This window comes from Hevea brasiliensis, chromosome 9, assembly GCF_030052815.1.
Source record: "Hevea brasiliensis isolate MT/VB/25A 57/8 chromosome 9, ASM3005281v1, whole genome shotgun sequence".
Taxonomy (NCBI): domain Eukaryota; kingdom Viridiplantae; phylum Streptophyta; class Magnoliopsida; order Malpighiales; family Euphorbiaceae; genus Hevea; species Hevea brasiliensis.
Genome location: NC_079501.1, coordinates 20,561,489 through 20,581,425, shown reverse-complemented (window position 1 = coordinate 20,581,425; position 19,937 = coordinate 20,561,489). Strand labels below are relative to the sequence as shown.

The window sequence follows — 19,937 nt, the reverse complement described above, 5'->3', positions numbered from 1 at the left end:
CCAAAATTTTGAAAAGTGCATACTTATAGTTTTCTTTTCAATTCCTTGCAATTTCTAAGCTCAATCAAGTCCTTAAACATATATTGAAAGAAAGGAAGAGAGATTGGTCACTAACCTTGTGAGCAGAATTCTTCCACTCAAAATTACTTCACTTTCTTTGGCTTTCTTGGCAGCTAAACACTTGCTCAAGATGGAATATCAAGTTTTAATGAAGGATAGTATAAGGTTTATGGTGTATTTACAATGAGAATTTAGTGAGAAGAAAAGCATCCATGGAGGGAAAGAGAGAGATAGGTTCGGGTGGAAATGGGAAAGAATAAGAAATCTATTTTTTCTTTCATTTTCTGTCCATTTTATTCATTTTAAATGGGTTAAGGACATGTGTCACAATGTGATTGGTCATTGGGGTTTTAATGACATCATAATGATGTCAAAATTCTCATTTATTCCATTTTCTTTTCTTTTTCTTTTTTACTCATTTTCAATTCAATTTTTAGCAATATTTATTCACATTTTATGTCATAATAATTATTTACTTAACTGGATAAGTCGGTCAAAAATCACCTCTGAAGGCAAAATGATCAAAATGCCCTCCATTTGGATTAACAGACCAAAATTGTCTGTACCGATTGAAAAATTTTTCTAAGAATTTTCTTGGCATTCTAATGCCATAGGAACCTCAATAACCCTTCTCTGGAGTTCTAAAAATTATTTTATGAATTTTTCCTATGGTTTAGGACTCATAGTTGCGAGAACCGCAACTTCCCACTAGGTTACCCATCGCTAGGGCACCGGCTCATTTAACTTAGTTGTATTTTATTTCTAAAATTTTTTCTATATTTTTCTTATTAATATTTGAGTTAATTATGGTTCCTCACTTTAGTTTAAATATTTTTCTGGACGTTCTAGCTGTCCAAACCGACACCGGTCACCTGAGCAGTAAAATGTACGGAATTGCTATAGGGAGGGTGTTACAACTCTTCCCCTTTAATTTAAATTTCATCCTCGAAATTTACCTGATGTAAACAGTTGAGGGAATTGTTGCCTTATCATCTCTTCACTTTCCCAAGTTGCCTCATCGGTGTTGTGGTGCCTCCAAAGCACTTTCACCAGTGGAATCTGCTTATTCCTCAACTTTTTCACTTCCCGAGCTAGGATCTGTATGGGTTCTTCTTCATATGTCAAATCCAGTTGTACTTCAATTTGTTCCATGGAGATGACATGTGAAGGATCTGAGCGGTATCTTCTTAGCATAGACACATGGAACACATTGTGGATCTTGTGCAGTTCTTGTGGTAAAGCTAGCCTGTAGGCCACTGGACCCACACGTTCAATGACTTCATATGAGCTAATGAACCTAGGGCTTAATTTACCTTTTCTTCCAAACCTTAGTACCTTCTTCCACAGTGACACCTTGAGGAACACTTTATTGCCAACCTCATATTCTATTTGTTTTCTCTTCAGGTCAGCATAAGATTTTTGTCTGTCTGAGGCAACCTTCAGATTGGGTTTGATTAGTTTTACATTTTCCTCAGTCTGTTTCACCAGGTTTGGCCCTATCAGTTTGTCTTCACCCAATTCAGTCCAACACACTGGAGTTCTACATTTTCTCCCATACAGTGCTTCATACAGGGGCCATTTGGATGCTAGCTTAGTAGCTATTGTTGTATGCAAATTCTGCCAGTGGGAGGTATCTATCCCAACTTTCCTCAAACTCAATGACACAACTCCTCAGCATATCCTCAAGGACCTGACATATATTTCATGTTATTATTATCATTTCAGTTCAATATTTGTATTAATTCAATTGGTTTCAATGTTTACCTAGATTACTCTTTCTGATTGTCCATCCGTCTGAGGATGGAAATCTGTGCTGAAGTGGAGTTGTGTACCCAAGGATTCATGTAACTTCTTTTAAAATCTAGATGTAAATCTTGGGTCTCGATCAGATATGATGGAAAGTGGAATTCTATGCAGTCTAACTATCTCACTGATATACAATTCTGCTAACTTCTCCAGTGAGTAGTCAGTCCTAACTGGCAGAAAGTGTGCTGACTTCATCAATCTATCTATTATCACCCATACTGCATCATGCTTCTTCTGGGTGAGAGGTAGACCACTTATAAAATCCATGGTGACCCGATCCCATTTCCATTAAGGTATGCATATAGGTTGTAGCAAACCCGATGGAACTTGATATTCTGCCTTGACTCGCTGGCATGTCAAGTATTTAGTCACATAATCAGCTATGTCCTTCTTCATACCAGGCCACCAATACAGAAGCTTCAAATCATGATACATTTTTATACTTCCTGGGTGCATATCATAAACACTGGTATGTGCCTCTTTCAGGATATTGGCTTTCAATTCCCCATTATCTGGTACACACAGTCTTCTTTTGTAGTACAAATATCCATCTGCTTTCACCTCATAGTCAATTGCTTTCCCCTCTGAGATTTTACTCACAGTAGTCATTAATTTCTCATCTACCTTTTGCCCATCTAAAATCTGTTGTAGCAGGTTTGGCCTCACTTGTAACTCAGCCAAATTAGCTCCATCTCGAGCCTAGGATAGACGGGCATTCAATAATCTCAAAGCTGTGATGGATTTTCTGCTCAAACCATCGGCAACTACATTTGCCTTCCCAGGATGGTAGTCAATCACACAATCATAGTCCTTCAGGAACTCAATCCATCACCTCTGTCTAAGGTTGAGCTCCTTCTGGGTTGGCAAGTATTTCAGACTTTTGTGGTCTGTGTAAATGTAGCACTTTTCACCATACAAGTGGTGCCTTCATATCTTCAGTGCGAAGATAATTGCTGCAAGTTCTAGATCATGGGTAGGATAATTCTGTTCATATGGCCTTAGTTGCCTGGAGGCATAGGCGACCACCTTCTCCTCTTGCATCAATACACACCCTAACCCATTATGAGAGGCATCACTGAAGACCACAAAGTCCTTTCCTGACACTGGCTGTGTTAACACTGGTGCCTCCATCAACATAGCCTTCAACTTCTCAAAACTGGTATGACACTTGTCATTCCAGTCAAATATGACATTATTGTGTAACAACTTGGTCATTGGAGCAGTTATTAAAGAAAATCCCTTCACAAATCTTCTGTAATATCCAGCTAGCCCCAAGAAACTTCTGACCTCAGTTGTATTTCTGGGAGGCTTCCATTCCATCACTGCTTCTATTTTCTTGGGATCCACTCTAATCCTATCAGCTGACACTATGTGTCCAAGGAATGCAATTTCATTCATCCGGAAGTCACACTTGGACAACTTAGCATACTGCTTCTTTTCTCTCAGGATTTGCAAAACAATCCTCAAATGCTCATCATGTTCTTCACTGGTCTTGGAATACACCAAAATATCATCAATAAAGACCACTATGAACCGATCTAAGTATGGATGGAAGATACGGTTCATAAGGTCCATAAATGCCACTGGTGCATTTGTTAAGCCAAAGGGCATCACCAGAAACTCATAATGCCCGTATCGGGTCCTGAATGCAATCTTTGGCATATCTGCATCCTTCACCCTTAGCTGATGATACCCTGATCTGAGATCAATTTTAAAAAATACTCCTACTCCTTTCAATTGATCAAACAGATCATCAATTCTAGGCAACGGATATTTATTCTTCACAGTCACTTTATTCAACTGCCGGTAATCAATGCATAACCTAAAAGTCCCATCCTTCTTCTACACAAATAGAACTGGAGCTCCCCATGGTGACACACTGGGGCATATGAACCCCTTATCCAGTAACTCCTCAGAATCGGATTTTCGATTCCTTCAATTGCAGGTGCCATCCTATAAGGAGCAATAGATATTGGTGCTGTACCCAGCAGTATCTCAATAGCAAATTCAACTTCCCTTTCTGGTGGCAAGCTAGGCAATTCTTGAGGGAACACATCTGAGAAGTCTCTTACTATGGGTATGTCACATAGATCTGGCTTAGCCTGCCTAGTATCCACCACATGTGCTAGGTAGGCTTCACAGCCTTTTTTCATCAGTTTTCTTGCAACTGTGGCTTAGATGACATTGGACAAGAAATCTGTCCTTTCCCCCACAACCGTGATCTCATTACCCTCAGGAGTTTTCAAGGAAATTCTCTTCAATTTACAATCAACTATTGCCTGATGACGTGACAATCAGTCTATTCCCAAAATTACGTCAAACTCATGAAAAGGCAATTCAATCAGGTTTGCCAAGAATTCATACCCCTGAATCCTTAACGGGCAACCCTTGTATACTTTGTTCACCACTACATTGTGGCCCAATGGATTAGTGACCAGAATGTCTTAGTCACTCTCCCCTACTAATATCCCCCTTTCTACGGGTAGGTTGATGCAGATGTATAAATGAGTAGATCCTGATCCACCAATACATATACAGATGTATTATAGAGGGAAAACGTACCCCTGATGACATCTGAGGCATCTTGCTCCTCCTGAGCTCTTATGGCATAAGCTCTGGCAAGTGCTCTGCCCTCAAGCCTCTCTACTGGCTCAGATGTAGGCCTCTGTGATGGTCCCACTGCCTCAGATTTGCCAGATTTCCTACACCTTTGTGGTGCAGAAGCAGGTCTGTCCGCTTGTGTTGGAGCAATTATAGCAGTTCTGCGTGGGAGTTCCTCAACTAATGCTTTGTTGACCCACACCTTAAGCAGGCACCTGTCACTCTCTAACACTCCCCCTTATGCCACTTCAGGCAATGTGGACATGCAAAAGATGCTAGGGCTGGTCCCTTGAACCCCATCCCTGGAGAGCTGCCTACTAATGGTGTGGACTGACCCCTCCTAGGGGTGAACTGTGGTCTGAGCCCCTAGGTCTGACCCTGACTTTGTGGTTGACCTGAACTTTGTGCAGGTGGACCCTTAAACTTCTTTCTAGGTGCAGAAGATGAACTAGACTGACCCGGGACCCTCTTTTGCTGTCTCTCTCTTCTGGTCTGCTCACTTATTCTAATCTTTTCAACTTTTATAGCAGCTTCCACTAACTTGATGAAGTCTGTGATTCCCAAGGCAGTGATCATGATCTTTATATTGTTATTTAATCTCTCTTCAAATCTCTTACACCTTTCGGCCTCATTAGGGACTATCTCCCTTCCATAATGACTCAATCTGAAAAATTCCTTTTTATACTCAGCCACTGTCAACTGTCTCTGCCTCAGGTTAATGAACTCTCTTCTTCTCTCTTCCAGGTATACACTGTCCACATATTTCTTCTTGAATTCGGAGAGGAAGAAGTCCCAAGTTATTACTTCTGGTTGTACTTCACTGGACACCGTATCCCACCATTCATATGCATCATCTTGCAATAGAGATACAACAGTTTCTAGATTTTGTTCAGGAGTGCAATGGAGTTGTTTTAAAACTCTGCCTGTTCTGTTCAACCAGTTTTCAGCTGTAACAGAATTATCTTCTCTCTTGCCAAAGAATTCCACTGCTCCAAATTTTCTCAGTCTTTCCAGGTGTGATTTCTGCTGTGGAGGTGGTGGTGGTGGTGGCATTACCCCAGCCATTTGTCTGAAGAATTCAACAATTTGCTGAAACATGGCCTGTGGAGGCTGAGGTGCTCACTGAGCCGGGCGGGCAGGTTCTCCCCTACCCCCAGTCTCAGCTGCTGCAGGTGGAGCATGACTCTCCACTTCCTCCTCAACTGCCCTCTGAGATATGGAGTCCATATCCTAATCAAAATAACAAAGACAAACAGATCTGTATTAGTGTCACCTTGACTCTTACAAATGCAATGCATGGTATGGACTCGATCTAGGCCCAGAAATGCCTAAACCGTACTCTGATACCACTAAATGTGACACCCCTTACCCGTCTACAGTATAGCCGAGTAAGATATGTCACATAGTATACCAGAACACTCTATTTTATCTTGATCATTTTTATTCTTCCTCAATTTATTTTTATCATAGTTATGAAGTACAATTTGTGAAATATAATTCATTTAAGTTATTTATTGAAATTATAATTTATTTGAGGTTCTGCAAATTTTATTGAAAATCCGACAAAGTGCCGACTAAAAATGGATAAAACAGTTCTTCGAAACCTGTGAAAAATACTTCCAAAATTTTCTATCACTCCCAAACTCCATTTCATCAACAAAATCTCAATATTTCTCAAAATATACTCCCATTTCTCATTCATTCATTTCATAAGATATTCATGTACAAATCATAAATAAATATTCACTTTTTCATTCATAAACATAATTTCTACTATTTACATTGATAACAAATACATTACATGAGTCTCAATTTCATATGAGAAAATAAAAGTTAATTATAAAATATCCAAAATGAAACCTAGTGTCCTACCAATGCACTGATGTCGGTGAGTTGACACGGATACTATGCTGATCTGTAGAAAGTCTCACCCAGTTCATAGTCTACTGGGCTCTCGGTCAGTCTCTCCAGAACCTACACGTGGCAAAAACAATGCGCTAAGCAATAATGCTTAGTGGTGCCAATAATAAAATAAAAAGAAATAACAGAAAATAAATATGCAGTGCATGTTCTGTTGTCTTATGCAGACAATTTTTCGATCATAATTGGAAATTTTATTTATTTTGTACTTGTTATATTCATAATTTCATTAAATTTATCTACTTTCATTTTTGGTTGCCTAAGTAACCTATACTGGATGACTGGACTGGATAAACGAGTAAACTGGCAATGGGTATCAAGTACCTCGGTGTAACACCCCCATTTGCATAGCCTGGTATATTTCACTATTCCGGTGATCGGTGTCGGTCCGGACAATTAAGGGGATTAGAACCATACTTAAGATAATCAGATAAACCATAAACACAAATAATTAGTAATGTTCAAGTAGTTAAGTATAAATAAGAAAAACAGAACATAAGAAGTTAAACGAGCCGAGAGGCACAGCGATGGGTGACCTCCTCGGGAACGACTGCGAAGTCGTTTTAACTCAAATTTTGAACCGTAAAAAGTGACGCTGTGGTCCTTAGGACCCTTATGAACACAGTGGAAAAGAGAAAATCACGAAAAAGAACTGTTAAGCCAGTCAAATAATTAGGTCAGGGAGCCGAAAGAAATATGGAATTATTTGCAAACCGGAATGAACCGGAGAGGGGCAATTTGGTCAATTGACCCCGAGAGCTGACTCCTGACTTAACTGTCAAATAAAATCGGAGAAAAGAAAATTTCGGAATCGAAAATTAAATTAAAAAACTAATAGAAAAAAGAAAAAAGAAAAAAGAAGGAAAATGAAAAAGGTGTAGGGAAATGACATCATGCATGATGCCATAAATCTCATAATTAATAAATTAATTAAATGGATTAATTGTTGTCTTCCATAAGGATAAAAACATAAAAGAAAAGAAAAAAAAAACATTCTTCTTCTTCAAAAACGTGCATCTCTCCTCTCTCTCTCTTTTCTCCTTAGTTTCCTCCATAGCCATGAAATTCAAGCTTTCAAAGCTTGAATCAACCCCATAAACTCCCCAAAAATTCTACTAAATTATGATTAAGCTTTGTTTGGGCTACTAGAAGAGGAGATTGAAGAAGCAAGAAAGAAGAAAAAAGAGAAGAAAATTAGTGATTGGAAAATTAAACAAAGGTTAGTATATAAATTTGAATTCTTTTACTAAATTTCTATGTTCTTAGTTTAATTAACTTAGAAAGTAACTTAAAATGAAACAAAGATAATTGTGAGGGATCAAAACTGAATTTAGGCTAGCTAGGATTTGATGTGTGTGCATGAATTTGATGGACTTAAAGGTGTATATGAGCTTGATAGAGTTAAAGAAGCATGTATATAGGCATTGAATTGGTTAAATGAAACAATTAGTGAGATTAGGGTTTGAATGTTAGGGTTTGACCAAATTTTGGAGAAATGCATAAATGATATCTTTGACCAATTGTGGACTGAAAAATGGTCATTAATGACCAAAAGAGATGTGTGGGAATTGTTGGAATGAAAACCAAATTCGTAGGTCAAATGGTCATGCTGCTGGCAGCATGACCAAACCTACTTTGAAGGACCAAACAGGAATTTTACAAGCCCAATTGATATGCCACCAATTGGGAATGAAAATAGACATAAAAGGGCACAATTTTCATTAAGGAACCATGCCCAAAAACTGACTAAAACTTAGTGAACCAATTGACCAAAATGAAATGAGAGTAGGCTGCCACTGCACCAAATTGACCAAATGAACAGTAACTGTTCATTTAGTCATAACTCGAGCTAAACAGGTCAAATTGACCTGAAATTTTTCTAGCAATTAGATAACATATAGACCTAAAACATTCATGAAGAACACAAACCCAAATTAGGCCATTAACCCATTCAAATTATTGAGCAAAATTGAGTTACCAAACCTGCAACTCTGCAGAATTGCCACTGAGCAGTAAAGTTCCAATGGCTATAACTCTTTCTAGAAAACTTCGATTTAGGTGATTCTTGAACCGATGGAAACCTAAGACATAGTAGAACATTTCATATGAAGAAAGTTAGACCAAATTATGAACTTAACTTGATCAAATTACTGAACAAAGTTGAACAAAAAATCTGCCAGAACCAAAATACCAGTATGAACAGTGCACGTGAACAGTAATTGTATTTTGGCTATAACTTGAGCTACAAAACTCCGATTGGGGTGATCCAAAATGAGAATACACTTAAGACAATAAGGAACATTTTCTATGAAGGAAGTTTTGCCAAATTTCAACAGTAGATTGACCAATGGAATAGTGCAACTAAGAGCACCAAAACCGAAAATTGGCAATTTTGCCAAAATGACCTAAGCTTTGGGAAAATGACCAAAACCAACAAGTTTAATGGCCAAAATGTGGTATGTGGGTGAAGTTGGGGTTCCCATACCTATTAAGCCTTAAAAAGTCAACAATTTGACTTGAATAGTGCAGTGAATAGTAACCCGAAAAACAAAATTTCAAGAACGTCGAATTTAACACGTTAGAGCTAAATAAAAGTGAAGTTAAATTTATTATTGGATTTATGTTAAGTTCTAGTACTGAAACATTATAAAATTATGTGTTTCAGTTGAAAAGAATACCGGGAAAAAAAAACCCGAGGAACAGAGTCAAGGCCAAGAGGCGACTCGCTTGAGGTTTGTGCACAACTAATACTTTTGTTACTTTTCAATTCCAAATTGATTTGAAATAAATTTATTGTATGATTTATGATTTTGTTGTGTTGAGAATTTTAACTTATTGAATGAAATTGTATAATTTGTATATAAATTTTCTTATGCATTTAAGGATTTATTACATTGTTTTGAGGATTGTAAATTTTAAGTTTGATGTGTTGCCAACCTTGAGCATGAATTTATGATGATTAAATATGTTGATTTGTAAATGCTTTGTAAATAGAAATTGTTTTGAATATGATTTGAAACCACAGTTGACATGACAAAATATGTTGTGAATTCTCATTAGCTTGTCTAGTGAGATAACTCCTCCACTTGATGGGGCGAGTTTCTTCCTCTCTGGCTTACCAGTTGGGGAATGATGTGAATGAGTACTCATATATACTAGCTAGTCTTTCTTTCTCCCTTTTAGCCTCGGTTATTGGGAGAATGTGAAATGTCGTGGTGTACAACATGGCATCTATTCGAATTTTGGGTCATGGGTTCGACTGTGTGTATTGTTGGCAACGCCCTTTAAACTATGCATGATTTGATAAATTGTGATTGAAATAAATAATTTGTCAGTGATTCAAAAATTTTTGTATTGTTTCGGAATTTCAAAGAAATGTAAATAAATAGTTACTAGTTGATCAAAATGTTATTCAAATGAATAATTTGCATGAATGAAAATTTTGATTTCTGAAGGTCATGAATTTTGAAGAATTTAGAAATTTTAAAATTCTATTTGTTATGAATTGTCAAACATAAATTGTATTAAGTTTTAAATTATTAGTTTGTGCACCACTGAGTTCACCACTCAGCGATAGCTTTGCATGCTATCACAGATATAGAGACTAGAGGAGCAGCAGATTGAGCTGCTGAGGACAGGGGAGCTACCTGCTAGAAGTTATCGGGTATAATTTATATCCTGACTATAAATATTCATTTTGATGTATGTATTGCACGTAATTGTATGGACATGTAAAATCGGTCTTGAGCAGCTTGTATAAAGTTTGTATAAAGTTGTAATAAATTTCAGTTTGGATTTTCTTAATGTAAATTTCTTGTAATGATGTATCTAAATTGTTTTGTTTCTAATGAAATATGAATGATATTGATTGACAGTATTTTGAGAATTATTGAACTTGTGAATTTGAGAAATTGATTGAGATTGAGTATGAAATTTAAGCAGTTGTTGAGAAAAATTTTTAGAAGTGCTTTTTACAGGTATTTGAAGAACTGTTTTCTCAAAATACAGAGGGAACTCTGTCAAAATTTTTATAAAATTTGCGGAAAAAGAAAATGGGCTAAAATTTCCAACTAGATTTAATTTAACTAAATGTTTTAAGTACTTATTAAAAAATGCTCACCACTTGTCAAAAGTAAGAAAATTGTTCTAAAATCCCTTGTAGGGTACTTAATGAGTTATCGGTAGGTGAAGTTCGATAGTTCATTAGGTATTCTACGGGATCATGTTATGCCTTACAGAGGGGTAAGGTGTGACACTCGGGCCATCACACCATCGGTCACATATGTATCTCCCAGTGTGCAACAGAACAGCTAATAAGCTGTAATAATATTAGGCATAAGGCCAAGTATCAACACAATGTCAGAATGGCTAAAAGCCATGAAATTACAGAATGGCATAATGCCTTGTGCAGTACTGCTAACTAAACCATATTGGCATGCCAACCTATCCAAACCAATCTTGCTAGGTGTACTAGGGCATGTTACACTTTTAAATTGTACAATTCTTGAAATTTAAGTTTAGGTGTTACTATTCATTTCATTAATCAACTAAAATATTGACTTTTGCATAGACAATAGGTACATTGGTTCTAATACTCCCAACATACCATATTTTGCATTCTGAAGTTGTTGGTATTAGTTGCCAATACCATTTCTAAGCTTAGTATTAGTTGTTTAAAATTTTCAGATTTTAAGCCTTGTGTTTACTGTTCCATTGGTCATTTTTACAGCAGGAATTTGGTGAAGTTGTCTTCATGAAAGTTGTTTCTTATTGTGTCTAGTTATATTTCTTTTTTTGAATCACTCCATTTGGAGTTTTTTAGCTCAAGTTATGGCCTAAACACCATAACTGGCCGGATTGCAAACTTTCCAGATTTTCGGGACTGACCAAATCTACAGTGTTTTATGCAGTGATTGCAGGTCACTTTTTGAACATGTTATGGTCAAAATTTGGGTTAGGTTTCTTCATGAAAGTTGTTGTTCTATATCTCAGCTTTCTGCTGGTAAAATTTCAAGTCAATTGGACCTTTCTACACTCAGTTATGACCAAATGAATAAACATTATTCATTTGGTCATTTTGCCTAGGCAGAATGCAGGTCACCCGGATTAGGGCAATTTTTAGGTCAACTTGGTTTGTTTTTTTTGGGCAGGGTTTCTATACCAAAGTTGTGTCATTATATGTCTAGTTTCATGTCCAATTGGCCTTGCACCAATTGAACCTCTACAACTCCAGTTATTACTGCCCAAACCTGCTGGACTCATGCTCAACCCTGCAGGTCAGCCAAGGCAGCTCACCCACACTCAATTGCCAAGCCTCAACTCACTTCATTTTCTCATCATACATAGCCAAATAGTCATTAGTTGACCATTTAAACTTTCATTCACCAACACTTGAGAAAAACCTTAGGTTTTGCCAAAACACTAACTCCATCAACTTCAATTCTTCTTATACATGCAATCAATGAATTGAGACTTCTAATTCATGTTCAGTGGTATCTATGGACCACTATAAATTAATCTAATCAATGAAATCCTAACATACTCTAAGGCTGCCAAAATTTTGAAAAGTGCATACTTATAGTTTTCTTTTCAATTCCTTGCAATTTCTAAGCTCAATCAAGTCCTTAAACATATATTGAAAGAAAGGAAGAGAGATTGGTCACTAACCTTGTGAGCAGAATTCTTCCACTCAAAATTACTTCACTTTCTTTGGCTTTCTTGGCAGCTAAACACTTGCTCAAGATGGAATATCAAGTTTTAATGAAGGATAGTATAAGGTTTATGGTGTATTTACAATGAGAATTTAGTGAGAAGAAAAGCATCCATGGAGGGAAAGAGAGAGATAGGTTCGGGTGGAAATGGGAAAGAATAAGAAATCTATTTTTTCTTTCATTTTCTGTCCATTTTATTCATTTTAAATGGGTTAAGGACATATGTCACAATGTAATTGGTCATTGGGGTTTTAATGACATCATAATGATGTCAAAATTCCCATTTATTCCATTTTCTTTTCTTTTTCTTTTCTACTCATTTTAAATTCAATTTTTAGCAATATTTATTTACATTTTATGTCATAATAATTATTTACTTAACTGGACAAGTCAGCCAAAAATCACCTCTGAAGGCGAAATGACCAAAATGCCCTCTATTTGGCTTAACAGACGAAAATTGTCTATACCGATTGAAAAAATTTTCTAAGCATTTTCTTGGCATTCTAATGCCATAAGAACCTCAATGACCCTTCTCTAGAGTCCCAAAAATTATTTTATGAATTTTCTCCAGGGTCTAGGGCTCCTAGTTGCGGGAACCGCAACTTCCCACTAGGTTACCCATTGCTAGGGCACCGACTCATTTAACTTGGTTGTATTTTATTTCTAAAATTTTTTCTAAATTTTTCTTATTAATATTTGAGTTAATTATGGTTCCTCACTTTAGTTTAAATATTTTCCAAACATTCTAGTTGTTCGGACTGACACCGGTCACCGGAATAGTAGAATATACGGAATTGCTACAGGGAGGGTGTTACAAGAACCAATGAACCAGTGGAGATGGAAGCTGTGGAAGTTGGTAGAGGATTGTCACAGTGAATCATATCAACGAAATCATTAAGCCAAGAAGGTTTATGAACTTGTCTAGTATTCTTTCTAAGTACTAGTGGACCAGGAGGTGAAATGGAAGACATGGGTGGGGATGGTTTAATAACAGGAGATGTAGGTGGAGAGTTGATAACAACAGGGGACGTAGGAACAACTTCTTGAGTGGGGACATCTGTTGAGATAGAGGGAAGAATTGTAGCCTCACTTGGCTCAAGGATGGGGTTAGGAATACTAATTGATGAAGAAGAGACAACAGGAGAAGTAAAGAAAGGAAAGACGAGTTCATGGAAAAGGACATCACGAGAAATACAAAAGGATTTTGTGTCCAAGTTATAGAGTTTGTAAGCCTTTTTCCCTATAGGGTAACCAAGAAAAATACAATGAAAAGCACTCGAGGCAAATTTATCTTTGTTTGGATGAACGTTAGACGCATAACAGAGACACCTGAAGGTTTTCATGACATTATAATCAAGTGGCTTACAATTGAGGACCTCGTAAGGGGATTTCCACTTTAAGAATCTTATTGGTGAACGATTTATGATGTATGTGGTAGTGAGTAAGGATTCACTCCAAAATTGTTTAGGAATATGTGATTGAAACATGAGTGACCGAGCATTCTGTAACAGATGTTTATGCTTTCGCTCCACGACACCATTTTACTGTGGAGAGTAGGCACATGAACGTTGGTGAATGATGCCTTTATCATGAAACAATTGTGAACAAGAAGCATTAAGAAACACGCTACCATTATCACTGTGAATGACCTGGACAGAGGTATGATACTGTGTTATGATGGAGTTGAGAAACATGGAAATGGTATGAGGTGCTTGTGTTTTATCTTATAAAAGAAAAGTGCAAGTGGCACGACTAAAATCATCAACCAATGTTAACATATATCATGCACCAGTGATAGAATGCACTCTATATGGTCCCCAAATATCTATATGAATGAGTTGAAATGGTTTAGATGAATATGTTTGACTGGTTGGAAAAGGTAGACGTTGTTGTTTAGACAAATGACACACGCTGCAATCAGCAATAATGGGACTAAAAGTTATAGATGGAATATGATTGAGAGTAGTGTTAGATGTATGCCCCAAACGAAATTGCCATAATGTATCATGAATAGGAAATCCTTTATTTATTTGATGACAAGAGGTATTAGATTGGTTACATTTATTTGAAACATTGTCATGAATGTCTATTATAGTTGAAGGATCACAAACAGATGAAGACAAAAAACTATTATCCAATCTATACAATCCTCCTGCCATTCTCCCAGTTGCCACCACTTCCTTTGTCAACTGGTCCGGCAAAACACAGTGGTCAGGGTAAAAAATGGCAATGATATTAGAAGTTACAGCTAGTTTACTCACAGATAAAAGGTTGTGTTTAAATGTTGGGATCCATAAAGTGTCTTTGAGAATTAGTTTGGGTGTTACTGTGATAGTGCCTATTTGATAGATTTCTTTTTTTGAACCATCGGGTAAACTTACAAATGTAGGTTTGGGAAGAGTTTGAGATGAGTCAAGGAATAAAGGATTAAAAGTCATATGAGACGAGGTACCCGTATCAATGATCCATGTACCTTTCCAGTCATTTTCAGTGCTAAGTAAAGAAAAGTTATTAGCCATACCTACAAAACCAGCGTAATTGGCACAGTTATCATCAATACTCATTTTCCCTTTCATGTATCTTGCTACCTCTTGCTGTATAGCTGTGGTAAACTCAATAGAATTGGCCCAATTCTCACTTCTTTTGGGTACATCAGTTAAAAAATCACCATCAAAAGGTGTATCATGCATTTGAGTGGTCATGTATGCTTATGGCTTATTCATCTTCTTCTGCTTAAGCTCCTGAAACCATTCAGGATATCCTTGCAACTTGAAGCACGTCTCCTTGACATGTCCGGACTTATTGCAATAGCTGCAGTACCAATCTTCTTTCTTTGCCAAATCTCCCTTTTTCTGTGACTTGTTTGGCATTAGATCTTTCCTTGTAAATGTGTTTTTAGCCATTAACACAACATTTTCACTTGATTCAGTTATCTTTCCATGTATCTCCCTCTGTTTCTCCACACTCAATACCATAGAATAGGCTTTATAAATTTTTGGCAGTGGATCCATAAGTATCACCTGGTTTCGAACATGATCATAACCATCCTGGAGACCCATTAGAAATTGTATCACCTTATCACTGTTCTCAATATCTGTCATAGTCTTTGCTGCACCACAAGTACACGTAGGAAAAGGTCGTAAGCAACTTAGCTCGTCCCAAAGCTTTTTGAGCTTTGTGAAATATACCACTATCGGCATGTTATCTTGAGAGAAAGAACTAATTTCCCATTTGATATGATACAACAGAGGCCCGTTACTCTCACCGAAGTGCTGTTTCAGTTCTTCCGATAGTTCTCTGGCTGTAGTAACATAGAGAAATGCTTCTACTAAATCCTTAGAAATTGCGTTCAAGATCCATGAAAAAACCATGGAATCAGCTCTTTTCCATTTATCGAATGTAGGAGAATCTTCCTCAGGTTTCTCGGTGCTGCCATTAATGAATACTAATTTGTTCTTCGCGCAAAGTGTTATCATCATGGAACGACTCCACGCCAGGTAGTTTGTTTCAGTCAATGGTGCACTAACTAGCACCAAGCTTGGATTATCAGAGTTTTGAAGATGAAAAATCTCATCCATGGATTGATTTGTTAAGACTCTGGTTTCGCTTGAATCTCCGGCATCCATTTCTAAGAACAATTAAAGAATAGTATTACAAGGAAGAAATATGTATTATAGCAATACCTTCTTCTGATTCAATCACCATAAGTAGCAGATGCAGAAAACAAGATCGCCATTTGCACAGGACAAGTGCTCTGATACCATGAAAAGATAGGAGAATGAGAGAAAATATTGTGAAATTGTAACCTCCTCTATTCGAGACTTTTCTACTATTTATATACAAAGAACTATACAGCTGTCTCTAACAAATTTGCTAACTCATTATTCTTAGCAAAATAACCGTTCCCGCCAATCTTTTATTGCTATTTACAATTGATAAATTACTCAATATGCTACACTTGTATGTTCTCTATGAGTACGAGATTTAAAATTTCCATTCATTGTCATATAAATATGCGACATGTGTGATTTGTAATTGTCAATAAGTGCTGTAGTACTTCTATGACTAACAAACAAGATCTACTTTCATGCACTTGTGGTATAGCACAATGTGCATAATTTTCAGAAAAAAAAATGCTTCTATTACAGAAAATGATCCCAAAAGTCCAATAATTAGATGGAAGCATTCTCATTTATCTGTGAATTTGGAGTACACATGCATAATTTCTAAACCATCATTACTTAATTAAAGAAAAGGTATAAGTTGATCTCTTAAAAACGTGATTTCTTAGTAACATAACCTTAATTACAAGTCAAAGGAAACATGCTTACCTGTTTCATGGTAGCAACAGACTATTATTGTCCTATAACCAACTCCACCTAAGGCCGGTTTTTAGTGCTAGAAGCTCTCTTCACGTCTGTCTTTTTATCTCTTACTTTCTAAAACAAACAAAACAAGCAACAGCTCTCTCATCTCAGTCTCAGCATTCACTCATCAGTCTCTTGAAATCTCTGATTCAAAGTTCTAACTCAGTCTTTACATTTCACTTCGCGCGTCCTCATCTTCGTCGATAATCATCTTTTGAAACTTGGGATTTGTACCATTTATACAGTTTATAGGTCTTTCTTTTGTTACCCAGAACAGAATTCCCTTCTCCAAACTCCTTATTGCGTTCCCTTTCATATTCTCTCGTCCTTATAAAAGATATTCCACTTTCTAGCTTGTTGTTATGTCATTTAAATATAGTCTTTGTTAGGTTTTATCCAATATTAATAGTTTCTTCTTTGATAAGAAAACCTAGATCCTTGACCTTGGAATTGTGTCAGAACTTCCCATTTAGTATTGGGCTTGAATGTTTTTTCTTGTTTTCTTGAAGAGGTTGAAGAAATGGCAATTGAATTATGTTCAGATAATTCTGCTGGTATCAGTCCAAGAATTTCTTTTTCTCATGACCTGTGTCTTTCAGATACTATTCCTGTTGAGCAACGCCCCCTTCGATCAAACTCTGTGAGCAGCATCGATTTTGACTTCTGTACTCGCAAGAGCTTCGATCAAGAATCATCACCAGCAGATGAGCTTTTCTCAGATGGAAAGATCCTTCCTACAGTAATCAAGAAAAAGAGTGCCCCTACGAAGCAGATGGATCAGTCTTCATCACCTCCACCACATGCTCTACGCGAAGATATTTCAAGCATGAATATTAAAGAGGGGATGAAGGAAATGAAGGGTGAAAGTGATGAATTGACAGAGGAAAAGCGAATTTCGAAGTCATTTTGGCGGTTCAAGAGGAGTAGCAGTTTGAATTGTGTGAGTGGCTATGGAAGAAGCTTATGCCCTTTACCACTTCTATCAAGAAGCAACTCTACTGGGTCTGCTCCTAGCAGCGTAAAGAGGGTGCCATTGTCAAGAGATGGCTATAGTAGTTATAATCATAAGCAGCGCAAACAAGCAGTCATGAAGCATCAATCATCATCATCTTCAACCAGTTACCTAAAACCTCCATTAAAGAAGAACTATGGATCTTATGGCAATGGAGTTCGCGTTAATCCTGTGTTGAATGTTCCATCAGGGAATCTATTTGGCTTGGGTTCAATCTTCTTCAATGGCAAAGATAAGAACAAGAAGAAGTGATTGATATATATTTGCTCTAATCAGAAAGGAACTGTATATGATTCAGTCCAAATTGCATATTATCATAATTTCTTTTCTTTTTTTTGTGGGTTGATATTTTTCTTTAAATTATATCAACTAGATTTTTCCATTAATTTCTTGATGATTTAACGCATGAGTTTTATTAGGGAAGAGGAAAGTTAAAGGAAAGAAAAAAAAATAAAAGAGAGACTAAAGAAAGAGTGCTTTGAAGACAAAGAGACATTGAAAGGTGGGTGGATGGATGGATGCGGATTCATGGAGGGACCTAGAGATGATGATATAATTCAAAGGCACATGCTTTGGAGCACAAAATGACAGGCAAAAATTGCTTTCACGGTTGTCTTTTTCTGTGTATTTTTCCTTTGATATTTGCTCACACCTGAAGTGTGCATACTTTGATTTTTGTTCCTTGTTTCACTTCATATATATACAATCCGATGAGCAAGACATTAAATTACATTTCTGATGTATAGAATCTACATATTAATAAAGAGATTATATTACTAACTGTCAATAGCTAATTATAATTTTAATATATTAATAAAGTTTTTAGATTTGGCAATCATATTGAATTTATCTTAATATTGTTAAAGGAAACTAAGGTCTAGACTTTATAGATTGAATTGGTAAGGGAAAGAGAGAGTTGGTAGTGATATGGATATATATGCCATTGCCAAAGAGAAGTTTGATCATGCCAATCGCCACAAGCTGAGGCTGTGGGACAAAGAAAAAGACATGAAGCCTAAGTTCATGTTTGTCTCAAAGTATATTTTTTTGTGTTCATGTTTATGGTTAGTTCCTGTTGTATGCACTCTACCATTGCTTCTCTTGTCCAAGTTCTCGCTCTTGTCATGTTCTGAAAAAATTGGAGCTGAGTCTGTCCTCTCAAAATTTTGCATAATTTTAAACATGGTAGTTTTAGCTTTTGTTTCTCCTATTTAACAATTCTATAATGTGATAGGACATTGACATTTACAACCCACCATGTGATCCTCTTCTTCAGAACTGCTGCTGCTCTAAGTACTTCATGATTGATTAGACTTGGACCCTAGGTACCCTATTATGAAAATTATAAGGATTTGAATTTTTTTTCCCCAAAATTACTTGAATAAGATTTTGAGTATATAGATCTATAGATCACTCGCTTATAAAAAAAAATTGAATAGATCACTGATCATTCTCAAAAAAAAAAAAATAAATAAATTAACGTAAAGATGCCTTTTAGTAGATCAGATTTTGTTCATGTTCTTTCCCCCTCTTATATGCATTAAAAATTTCGTGCAAATGTATAACTATATATGTTTAGAATAATGTCTAAATGATAGTATATCCTTTATAAGCAATTTTTAAATTTGAAGATAAAATGATAATCTTATTTAAAAAAAATTATTGCAATAAATACTTGATTCAATTTTTATCAATTGTCCCTCAATCTTAGAGTTTGTTATACTTCTATATTTTATTTTTATTTTGTTACCATAAATTCTCTTAACTTAAAAACGTTATAAAAAAGTCTCTCATGTCATATGTTGTAGTATCATACTGTAAAATATAAAGGTCAAATCTATTTGACATTACTGTTAGAACTACTATTAAGAAAAACACTTTCTTAAATATTATAAATATTAAAACATAATTTAAAAATAAATTTGATATATTTTAGTATAAGAACACTAAAATAATGAAATAATTTTTTTTTCAAAATGCACTTTCCAATAGCATTTAAAATTGTACTTTTTCTAAAAAGTTTTTTTTTTTTTGCCTCTAAAACTCAATGCCAAATAAGTTTAAAAACTTTTTTGGAGTTTAACAAATATAGGATAAGTATATTAGATAGATTTTCTAATTTTAAAGCTAGATTTTTTTTTGATGGAACTATTTATTAAACTAAATATATCTCATTTATGTGTTTGCTTATAAAATTATAGAGTTTCAATTGTTGTGAGTATTTTGAATAGTATGATAACCAATTCCTAATTGAGCAAGAAATATAATTTTTGGATTTTTGAGCGGGATTAATGGATATGAGATAGAGGCTGCAGAGACTAATATAAATTTCATATATGGTACTTTAGTTTTTTTTTATTTTTTTATTTTACAGTGTGACATTATCACGTATTAGATAGGTTGGATGTATGTTGTGATTTTGGTATGAGAGACTTTTATGTAACGAGAGACTTTTATGTA

At 35.9% G+C, this 19,937-nt stretch overlaps 1 protein-coding gene across 1 annotated transcript; it reads left to right on the top strand.

Moving 5' to 3' along the window:
- The first annotated feature begins 16,457 nt into the window (after positions 1–16,457).
- On the top strand, positions 16,458–17,811 carry LOC110661123 (uncharacterized). Its single transcript, XM_021819690.2, has one exon. It carries the CDS (start codon positions 16,986–16,988, stop codon positions 17,727–17,729), a length of 744 nt encoding a protein of 247 aa, XP_021675382.2. The 5' UTR covers positions 16,458–16,985; the 3' UTR covers positions 17,730–17,811.
- Positions 17,812–19,937: the final 2,126 nt, after the last annotated feature.